Raw genomic sequence first — 11,592 nt, forward strand, 5'->3', positions numbered from 1 at the left:
AAAAAATATGTGCAAATACGGTATGCTGTAAATACGGTATAATGTAAATACAGTATGCTGTAAATACGGTCTGATACAAATATGGTATGCTGTAAATACGATATGCTACATATATGGTAAGCTGCAAATACGGTATGCCTAAATACGGTATGTTGCATATATGATATGTAAAGTGCATATACGGTATGAATGAATTCGATTTCGTCCACTACAATAAATTTCAATATCTTATATACTGTCTACCGTATTTGCAACTTACCGTATATGCTACCTACCATATTGCAACTTACCGTCTATACTGATTTTTGCACTTATAAGTATCGAGAATGCAAAACACCATACATTCACTTACCAAATCGAATGTTAGAAAAAAAATTCAGATTTTTATTTTTTCAACATAAGCATAAAATAAATATTACAATACATGAAGGACAAAATATAAAACGCATATGAATATGTAAGTCGATATATAATTTATGCTCAATTTTCAATTTTTCAATATTGAATTACACAAAATTTAGGAATATAATCTTCACATTCAATTCAATAATATCAACACTATCAAAAAATACAGGTAAAATAATTTGTATAACCTCATATATTTCTTATTTAAGTATGAAATATACAAGCATATTTTTTTAGATAACACAATATTATAGCAATTGTAAAAATAATTTGCAATCATTTTCTTATATCATGAAAATATTTTTAGATATTACTTCAAAAACTTTCCAAAAAATTAAAATTCATACGCTAATAAAAATATGATAAATATAAAATTCATGCAACGCGCCTGGCAGTGACTAGTTATTATTATAAGTTGAATTATGACCTGATTTTTGGTTAAATAAACCTTATTTTTGAAATTGAAAACTTAAGGGGGTGTTCTCTTTGTGTTTCAATTTTGTGTTTTGAGTTTTGAATTCATTTTGAGTTTTGTATTTTGAGTTTTTGTTTTGAAATTCTTGAAAATGCGTTCTTTTTGTTAGTTTCTCAAAACAAAAAAAAATAATTTTTTTTTTAAAATTTTGAGAATCACCACAACCCCCCCTCAAAACACCAAAAAAAAAAAAAATTAATTTTTATTTTTTTTTTAAATTTTGGGAATCACCACACTATCTCCTCAAAAAAATTTTTTTTTTTAATTTTTAATTTTTTTTTGAAACTTTGAGAATCACCACACCACCTCCTCAAAAAAAAAAAAAAAAAAAAGGGTTTCCCGCGTTTTCAATTTTTTCAAGTTTTACACTGAAAACGCCCAAAACGACAAAAAAGTCGTTTTGTGTTTTCTTCACAAATTTTTTTCGTTTTCGAAAACGTTTTCGAAAATTCGTTTTCGAAAACGGGAAAGAGAACACGTTTTCACCGTTTTGAAAAATCGAAAACAGAAAACGACCCGAAAACGGTAAAGAGAACAGGGCCTAAATGCCTGTGTTTTTATGATCTTTCCTCAAAATTACTGATGGCAGCCCATTTATCCTAACCAGCCCAATTAGCATTGACAGGCCACAACATATGTCTCTCCTTCCATTTATATAAAAGCTTCACATCAGGCTAGGGTTTGTGGCTATTTCCTCTACTGAAGCGAAGCAGCAGATCTGGGTTAATCGCAGCTTCTCCACATCCAAATTCGCAACTTTAGCCATGGTTATCCTCTCTCTATCTTTTTCTCTTTTAATTTGTATTCAACATTTTTATCCTTTTTACTTGTTCTTCTGCTGATCCGTTCCTTGTGTTTTGGGGGGAAAAAAATTCAAATGCAGTCTCTGATAGCAAATGAGGATTTCCAGCATATTCTGCGTGTGCAGAACACGAACGTGGATGGGAAGCAGAAGATCATGTTCGCCTTGACCTCCATCAAGGGTATTGGTCGCCGATTTGCCAATATCGTTTGCAAGAAAGCCGACATCGATATGAACAAGAGGTTTATTTCTTTGTTCAATTTTTATATTTTAGCAATCTAGCTTGTTTTTATCCCATTTACGGTGTATTAAATTTAAAAGACGTGACAATAATAATTACAACTATATGAAAGAACCCTTTGCCTGCATGTTAATAATTTAAACTATAAAAGAAATAAAGACAGAATGTTGTGATATAACATCAATTTCTTTCTGTTTAGTATGATTTTTGTTATTAGCTAATTAATGAGCGCAGAAGTGAAAACTTAAGAGTGCATTTGGTTTGCGTTTTCGTTTTCCGTTTTCATTTGTTTGGTTTGTCATTTTGAAAAACGATTTCTCAAAACTGAAAACTAGAAAATGCATTTGGTTTAAAAATTTTAGAAATTGTTTTATGATATTTATTCAATTAATTTGATTATTTAGTAAAATATAATAATTTTATACTAATATATTATCAGATAATATATATTTTAAATTTGGTGAATTTACTATTTTTTATTGCTACAAAAATAAAGTAATAAATAATAAATGTTTGAAAATTGTTTTATGACATTTATTCAATTAATTTGAGTGTTTAGTAAAACATAATAATTTTATGCTAATATATTACCAGAAAATATATATTTTAAACTTGGTGAATTTATTATTTTTTCTTGCTGCAAAAATAAAGTAATAAATAATAAATGTTTAGAAATTGTTTTATGACAGTTATTCAATTAATTTGATTATTTAGTAAAACATAATAATTTTAAGCTAATATATTACCAGATAATATATATTTTAAATTTGATGGATTTACTATTTTAAAAGTTTTGCTGAGCATGCCTTAAAAAAAGAGGGGAAATGGCGTGTTTGGAACGTTTCCCGCATTTTGAGTTTTTTAATTGAAAACGCTATTAAAAAAAAATAAAAATTGTTTTTAGTTTTTGGGCTTAAATTTTTCCTTGTTCTCGGAAATGCATTTTCGGAAACGAGTGACCAAACGCATTTTGGACATTTTCGAAAAACTAAAAACAGAAAAAGGCTGGAAAACGGCAAATCAAACGTCCCGTAAAATTTTCTTCTAATAATATTGGCTTTAGCTATTTGTGGGTTTTGTGCTTCTTGGACCTACAATTTACACTGTTGTTTATGCTTGTGATCTATGCACCCTTTTTGCTATTCCTTTTTCTTTTTAAATGTAGTTTCCACGTTGCAGCTGCTGATTGCCATTGAAGTACAATTTTAGATCTATGTTTTCTTGATTGTTTCCACTCTTCACACTTGAGGGCACATTGCTCCTTGCTTGATAAACTCTGTTGAAATCTTATTTCCAATGGTCTGTGTATCATGCTTGGAGATGGCACAATTCTATATGAGGTGGACTGCAAGTCGTGCTTTCAAACCTGTGAAATTGGGTTTTAGAATTTGAGGTGGGGTAAAGCACTTGAACTTTGAATTAACATATTTAAACCTTAAAATTTCAATTGTTGAATCCCACCGTGAACTACGGATTTATAAACTCATCCCTACTGCTGGAGATATGAATCATGAAGAAATCTAATGTATTAAGATGTTCCTTTTTTTAAAAAAAATAAAAAAAAATCTTTGGCTTGGTTTGGATGTTAAACCATTAAGTAGTGTTGTGTATACTGGCATAAGGATAGCACTGTTCCCTATCATGATTGTTACTTCACACGAGTATTGGGTTTCGAAAATGTTTCTAAACAAGTTAGAATTAATTCTTCAAAAATCCATTCTTTGTGATCGCAACTCCATACTTCGGCCATCCTATTTATTTTGGTTTTTTGTGCTAGAAAATAATTGGTGTCATGAAATATGTGCAATGTAAACGTCTCGACTTTGTATGTTCGGTTCAACCGAGTGCTCTTAAAACAGATAACTTGTTTGCATTTGTGAAGTTATTCTTGAATGCACGTTGCTCTATCTGTTGGGCTGTATAGATCATATTGAGTTAAAAGCTTCATTTTTCAAAATCTTCCTTTATTGTTGAATTTCTGGCCATGATTGATCTTTTACGGTTGCTTCTATTCATGGCTCGGTAGAAATGCATGTGAACCATTTTTTCTCCCTCTCAAATATAGCTTTTGAGAAATAAATTGAAAGTTCTCAATAAATCATTCCCAGGGCCGGTGAGCTCTCAGCTGCAGAAATTGACAGCTTGATGACGATTGTTGGAAATCCTCGTCAATTCAAGATCCCCGACTGGTTTCTGAATAGGAAGAAGGATTACAAGGATGGGAAGTATTCTCAAGTGACTTCAAATGCTTTGGATATGAAGCTCAGGGACGATCTTGAACGTTTGAAGAAGATCAGGTTTGGCTTTTTCACTCTGAAATTGTCTCAAATGTCCATGTATTGCCTTTGCTTCTGCTTTTTATTAATTTGATTGGTTTTGTTTCTCTTGTAGGAATCACCGTGGTCTACGTCACTACTGGGGTCTTCGCGTGCGTGGACAGCACACCAAAACCACTGGCCGCAGGGGAAAGACTGTTGGTGTCTCCAAGAAGCGATGAGCCTCATCTTTTCATACCGTTCTCTTTGGCGTTTTGTAAGGATATTTGCTGCTGCTTACCGAAGTTGTTACAGTTAGTAATTTGCTTATTTGGACATCTTTACTATTAATTATATCTATTTTTGTTCATTTTTTATGTTTTTGGATTCCATTAAATCTTGTGGCAAAATCATTAGATTTATGAATGAGTTTAGTTGTCTAATTAACCTTGTAATGTCCCCTTTTTGGAATAAGTAATGCTATTTATTACACATGGCAATTACATAACGTTAAACGATAGATTTATCTAATTGCAATGTTGGGTAACTCATTTAATTGAACTTATTAAATTATACCCACTTATTGAATTGCAATATTCTTTTGGAACAACATTTCATTTTATGGTATCTCAACCCTTTCTTCCCTGTTTTGGGAATAATGTGATCTTTTTTCTTCGCAAGAGGAAATCAATCGTCATGTGGCACTCGTAAAATGAATCTCACATCAAATTTCTGGGCGCCCATCCATGTCATGAAACAAAAATTGACTTCATATCTTCGACAAGTAACGTCGTAATATACTTTTACGGAGACTTGGATGGTTATATAATGAAACTTTGAGGACCAATTTGCTGGTTTTTGAATATTAATGATATAAACTAGGTTTTGACTCGACCAACTGTTCCGAAATTTATGTTGCCAATGAAAGTAAGCCCTTGTTAGATGGTCGTTGTTGAGAAAAATGATGTTTTGAATAATTATTTTTTTTTGAAGAATGTGTGGTTAAAAATTAGAGAAAATTTTTGGATTTACTTGTAAAATATTTTATTGTGTGAATATATAAATAAAAATTGGGCTGGATATGGTTTGGCTCGGTTCGATTTTAACGAGAATTGAACTGGACCCGAAATTGTCGGGCACTTAGTAAGTGGAACCGTGAGGTTCAAATTTAATTAAGGAACCATTTGGGTTTGTTTCATTCCGTTTGGTTTCCAGGATCCGTATTATAATTAAAAATTTTAATGTTTACAAAGTTATATTAATTCAATTAATGATATGTTCAATCTTAACTCTTATCGAATAACGTAGTATAATCTTTTGTATTTTTTGCGCCTCTCTTTGTTAAGTTCTTCATAGATTGTTAAAATCACAATAAGAGAAAAATAGCGAGCTCAAAACAATTAAAAGAGGCGTTGTCGAACTTCAATTCTATTTCTCTAGAACGGTAGAAATGATACTATGGTAGAGTAATAGATTTGGATAAAAGTTAGATCAATTTGATTAAGTTGATTTTGAACTGAAAATTAAAAATAGGAAAAATTATATTTTTGGGTTTGAACTAAATTAATTAGTTATCAAATTTTTAGAAAAATAAAATAATTTAGCTTATTTAAAATAAATTAATTAATAAAAATTAAGGAGATTCGATTATTCGGTTCTTGATCTAAAATCGAGAACCGAACCGAACTCAATCTGTCGAGTTTCAATTCAGATACCCAATTTGGTATTTAATGTAACAAAAACCATTCGGTTCGGTTTGGTCAGTTAGTTTCGAGAGTTTTGTTTAGCCCTAATTGAAAATGAGTGAGAATTAAAAATTTGTTTCAAAAGAAGACAAATAGGGGCTAATTGATGGCTATTATTTGAACAAAAAAATTGATTTGAATAGTGATTTTTTTTTTAAAAGAAAATGTGTGATTAAGAAGTATGGATGAGTTTTGAGTTTACATAAAAATATCGATAGATGATCTGCAGGATAGGCAATGAACGTAGATGGATACAAAAATAGATATGATCTTATGGCACAAACATCATTGGATCTGTGAATGGTATGGCAGGACCATATGAATGACTAGTACAGCCAACCAGTTCCATCAATTTTCCAGTTGCTCAAAACAATTATTAGTAAAATCTGCAACTTGTAAGCAGAAACAAGTCAGCTTCTGTGTCATATCTGAATATATAATTAAATCCGTCTTCGGTCCTTCTTTCATTTGAGTTCGGCTTCATTTTAATCCCAATATTGTCTTGACTTACAAGATTCTGCCTCATTCAATCACCAGATGAAACAGTTTTATGCATTTTACCGTCCCATCAAACGATTTAAGGCACATTTGATATGAAAGATTAGATAGTTTCGCGAGTTAAAAGTGTCCACAACTTTTCAAATTTCTAGATGAGATGGTTCAACCGTAAAATCTCAAATTATTACTGTCTGCTGGCCTGTCTGGTGGACACGTTTTTTTATCAAACATTATCCTAAGTTTCTAACTTGACTGAACAAGTTAAAAGAGAGTTTTTTTGTGTTCAGAAGAAACAATGAGCCCACCTATTTTGTTGACACTGAAAGGATATTATTACATATGAACTAATCTTGTACAAATTTTGTCATTATTGTACCTCTAAATAAACAGATGAGTAATTCTGTCCGTCTAGCCCGGTTCTTTTGCTCAACTTGCTATGAATAAAACAATTTAATGAATCCTTACACCCTGCTGTTTCTTCGTAGGCCGTGTCTGGCACAGCTGAAACTTCACAGATTATGTCTGTAAATAATTGATTATAATTCAAATAAGTTGATAATCTTGCTTGGTTTCTTGAACAAAAAATCTCACAGTGTATCTACGGTCTTTAGATCACGTGCTTATGATCAAGATAATCTCAAAACTTGTTACAAATTTTACTTAGCTCGAGAATAAGGTGGATATTTTGACCCAATCTTTTTCATAAACCATATCTATTGCTGTTGTTGATTGCGATTTATACGCCAAACTTGATTCTTCATCAGGATTCAGAATATACAAAGATCAGGAATCGAATACGTTTTATTCCTTTTCAGCCCTATCAGAAATCAGAAATTTTTTGGCAGATATAGCAATGGAATATGGAATTGAGCTGCCTAAGAAAACCCTTGAACCATTTCATCTAAAAGTTAAGTCGTTGTAAGCGTATTTTGTCTTCATAGACTCCATATGTGGAAAATTTACTTCAATGGAACGAAACGACGACAAGAGTTATCTTAGAGGCACAAAAAATAAAGCATTTACATGCCGTAAAAGGATAAGGAAATTTGATTATAATTGAAGATAATGGGGACCAAATGCATATTATCCCCACATATATTCATCAATAATTACAGGCATTTCTCCTATTTCTGGCGGCCACTCTCCGGCGCCGGTGGTTTCATCATGCTGACAAGGAGATCGGCAAAAGCTTCGAAGATAAATTTATGTGTGGTTTTTGGGTTTAAGGATAGATAGCGCATGAGGAGCTCATGCAAGTAATCCCAGTCGGAATTTACATCAATTAGTTCACGCGCCTCCACTATATCTTGCATGGATCGCCGGAAGTCAGTGAAGAGGTCCGCCGAGTACGTTGGAACGGCAATAGAATCCGATTCCGGAGGGTTTCCCGACGATGAAGATGAGGTTGTTGCTAGTGATGATGACACTGATGTCGATTCTACAATTGAGTTGGATAGGCCGGGGGAGGAGAAGAAGAAGCGTTGGGAGGCGAAGGCGGTGGCGAAATCTGCTGTGTTGGTGGTTTCATATTCAGATTCACGGTCAGATAAAGAATGGTAGTCCGACGTGGTGGAGGAGGTGACTGAGGCGGCAGTGGTAGTGGCAGAGCAGTCGATATTGTTTTCATAGAGAGAGTTGAAATTCTTGATGGGTAAAGATGCGGCCACAGGATTGCAAAAAGGACGTCTGTAATTTTCTTGGAGGGATTTTTCATCAGAAGATTGCAAAGATTTGAACTTTGTGAAGCAGAAATTAAGGTTTTTGGGCATTGCTTTGCCACACAAGAAGAACAGTTCAATGTAGAGAGATTTGTGTTGTAGCAGTAGCATGTTATGTTCTGACAGAGTTCCAAGGCCAATTTATATACTGAAAAAATAGAGAAACGAGAAAATACTGCCAAACTAATTTTCATGTCAAAATTTCAGGAAAAATATCAATGATGTCTAACCTAGCGTGTTGAGTTCTCGATAAAAAATGGCAGTTTTAGTTCGAGATCTCAAAAAAAATAACAGTGAACGTTTCTAACCTTTCATGTCAAAATCTTGATAAATATAGCAGTAGATATCTCTAATCTTTCAAGTCTAAATCTCGTGAAAAATAGCAATTTCACATCAAGATCTTGGGAAAAATAGCAATGGATGGCTCTAATTTTCCATTCCAAGTCAAGATCCGGGAAAAATTAACAATGAATGTGTCAATTCTAACCATTTTTAACCTTTATTAACGTAAAAGTGTGGCACCTACTTATAACATGCTTATAATTGTTTGAATGTGTTGATGTTGAACGAATCCTGGAGAAAAGAATACTCATTCGAACTTTAGATGAGTCGAATTGTTATTGTTTTATAGAACCATTTAAATTGTTATGGTATTAGCATAATGAAGAATATTTATGACACAAACAAAATCTTGGAGGTTGATAGGAGCAAGAAATTTTGAAAGAGAAGGCACCTAAGACACTCAAATCAAGAAATGATGTAACCAACCTTGCAACTTCTTTATCAATCTCACATGCTTCAACTGCCATGTTGCTTTCTTTGGTGTACAAATCACTAATGTTATTAATTGTCAATTATATATGATGTTACAATTATAAAATTAATTCTTAGTTCCCTCTTGTTTAATTCATGACCAATTATCAATTTTCTAAACTATTTAGCAGCTAAAGGAAGAAAAAGAATAAGTTAGGGATACCCACTTCTTTGGGTGAAAATACCGTCTTTGGTTGTTTTTAAAAGTTATTCAATTTGTCTTCGAATAATGGAGCTAGACTTCGAAATAGTTTTTTTTTTTTTTTTTAAAGACATTTATATTTGAATAGCATTCTTGAAAATATATTTTCTTAAATTTTTTCTCGATGCTATGACCTTTATCTCAATATCCTTTCATTTTAGCGCAAAACCTTACAGATGACATTTTCTATATGGAATACAATATTTCATTCCATTTTCTCAATAAAACATTGTGAAATGGTGAATATACCCTATATAGTCAATTTAAAATTAACATGTAGTCTTTCTAAACCCATTTGACTTAGTTAAAGATTTATTTTAGTAAATTTTGATAAAAATTGATGAAAATTATGAAAAAATGATAAAATTTATGATGAGAAAAAATGTGTTTAGATTTTTCTACTTATCAGCACTTCATGCTTTTAATTGCTGATTATAAATTGTAAGTATGGAAAACGTGTAGGTTATCAGTGATGAAACAAAAATCATCATGATTTTTGGGCTTGACGACTAACAATGAGTATGAACAAGATTTTTCGGTACCTAAAATAAAGGCGTCGAGGTGTGTTTTCATTACCCCTCCAATGCTTAAGGTAGAGAGGATTTATGTGTGAGACTGTGAACTGGAAAATTATGTAAAAGCATACCTGATTAATGATCCAAAGCTTTGTATTTATAAAGGTAGGTAGTACACTCCTAAAAAGATTTAGTGCACTTCGATTAGGGTAAATTAATTGAGCATTCTTATCCGGTTGAAGAGTTAGTGTTTGAGAGTTATTCCTTGCTTGGGAATTGTAATAGGAATCGGATTGTTAGTCAAGTGTTTGGATAAGGGTCAATATAGGAGTTACATATAAAGCAGGGAGCCTCTAAGAGTTTTGGGATAAGACTTTGTGGAGCCCGACCTTACCCATGCCCAACCACGATTCAACTCGACCTTGCTTTTTTGCTCGTTTGGATGTGGACACGTTCGGGCCAGTAAGGTCGGGACATGGTGCATCAACCTCGAGCTCAGGTCTTAATAGAATTCACGCACATCAATAAGTAACTAAAATTTTATTTGAAAAACTTAAAATTGATAATTCTCAAAATTATCGACTCTTGAAGCAATGCTACAATTACAGAATTTTTTGAAAAAAAAAAAAAAAATCTTATAGACAACACATGGTGTGACATCATTGGAAGATGAAAAAAAGAAAAAATAGTCTAATCATATTTTGGCACATCAGTATTGGTACAAGTTCTGTTAAAATATTCCTATACTCATGGCTTTATTGAAGTATTTTTTTTAGCAAGCATATATACACCAACAAAAAGTCGGTAATTTTCTCGATAAATGTCATGGGATATCCAAGTGGCACCCCTCCCATAGCACAAACCAGTACACATAGAGAGAGCTTCATTACTCTCGATTAAGCCTTGCATTCGCTATCATAGTGGCCGAGACACCATCGGAATCCATAGCCAGATCCGGTTTGTTACTAATTTTCGTGTTGATTTATGTTGGATTTTAGTGCAGTGGATGAAACCGATTCATTCATACCGTATATGAACTTTACATATTGGATTTATACATACCGTATATGTAGCATACCGTATTTATGCATAACGTATTCACAGTTTACCATATTTATGCATAACGTATTTGCACAGTATATTATATATGCAACAGCTTAGCATACTGTATATGCTATCTACTATATATGCATATATTATCTTTAGATACCGATTTTGCACTTACACATACTGAAATTGCAAAACACAATATATGCAGTGAACAAGACAAAATCTAGCAGATTTAATTTTCCATAGAATAAACAAATTAATTTGATCAATTAATCTAGTTGGCTAAATAACGCAGATTAATTTTTAATAAACATAAATGGAATGACAAAATAATAAAACTGCAACTTATATGAATCACACAAATAAATTACAGAAATATATAAATAACGGATAAATTTTCAATCTGAAGCATGTGTGAACACAGTTTCCTTAAAACAAATTCTCTCCCTCATCCTAAGTGCTTGAATTTTAACCCGGGCGTCTGTTTCCTACGATACACCAGTAAAATCTGTAGGATCTGAACACTACAAATATTACTCTGACGAACTGATTAGTATCCGAACAATATCACCACAATGACAACGCTGACAGAAATCAAGACAAATCAACTTTGTAGAATCAGAATATGTAGAATGTTTTTCTCTTATTTTCGCGTGTTACAATTGCTGAAAAATTATGAGATTTAATATATGTTAAATCTGCACATTAAACTCCTTGGCAATGAAATCTGGAGTTGCTTTAATTTATGGGAGTTTTGACAATTTCAAGAACTCAAATGTCACTTGGAGAAAGCAAAAAAATTGCAAAATATGAATACTCCAAACGGGCCAATTTTTGCTCCGTTCGATCCGACATTCGTGTACGCAAGTCGCG

The 11,592-nt window shown here is 32.4% G+C and overlaps 2 protein-coding genes across 2 annotated transcripts; one reads left to right on the top strand and one right to left on the bottom strand.

The window, feature by feature from the left end:
- The first annotated feature begins 1,511 nt into the window (after positions 1-1,511).
- Positions 1,512-4,670, top strand: LOC111411800 (40S ribosomal protein S18-like). The gene is made up of 4 exons (XM_023042402.1): positions 1,512-1,647; positions 1,764-1,924; positions 4,032-4,220; positions 4,315-4,670. Exons 1-4 carry the CDS (start codon positions 1,645-1,647, stop codon positions 4,418-4,420), a joined length of 459 nt encoding a protein of 152 aa, XP_022898170.1. The 5' UTR covers positions 1,512-1,644; the 3' UTR covers positions 4,421-4,670.
- A 2,875-nt stretch (positions 4,671-7,545) lies between these two features.
- On the bottom strand, positions 7,546-8,948 carry LOC111412522 (transcription repressor OFP12-like). The gene is made up of 2 exons (XM_023043458.1): positions 8,873-8,948; positions 7,546-8,258 (listed from the first exon to the last, which is right to left on the bottom strand). Exons 1-2 carry the CDS (start codon positions 8,946-8,948, stop codon positions 7,546-7,548), a joined length of 789 nt encoding a protein of 262 aa, XP_022899226.1.
- Between the last annotated feature and the right edge of the window lie 2,644 nt (positions 8,949-11,592).

The sequence above is a fragment of the Olea europaea genome, chromosome 16 (assembly GCF_002742605.1).
Source record: "Olea europaea var. sylvestris chromosome 16, O_europaea_v1, whole genome shotgun sequence".
In the NCBI taxonomy this organism is placed as follows: Eukaryota; Viridiplantae; Streptophyta; class Magnoliopsida; order Lamiales; family Oleaceae; genus Olea; species Olea europaea.

Coding starts and splice junctions, on each gene's coding strand:
- LOC111412522 (XM_023043458.1), bottom strand. CDS start 8,948: ATGGCAGTTGAAGCATGTGAGATTGATAAAGAAGTTGCAAGGTTGGTT. Junction 8,259..8,872: donor TCTTGATTTGAGTGTCTTAG/GTGCCTTCTCTT, acceptor GAACTCTGTCAG/AACATAACATGCTACTGCTA.
- LOC111411800 (XM_023042402.1), top strand. Junction 1,925..4,031: donor GACATCGATATGAACAAGAG/GTTTATTTCTTT, acceptor AATCATTCCCAG/GGCCGGTGAGCTCTCAGCTG. Junction 4,221..4,314: donor GAACGTTTGAAGAAGATCAG/GTTTGGCTTTTT, acceptor TTTCTCTTGTAG/GAATCACCGTGGTCTACGTC.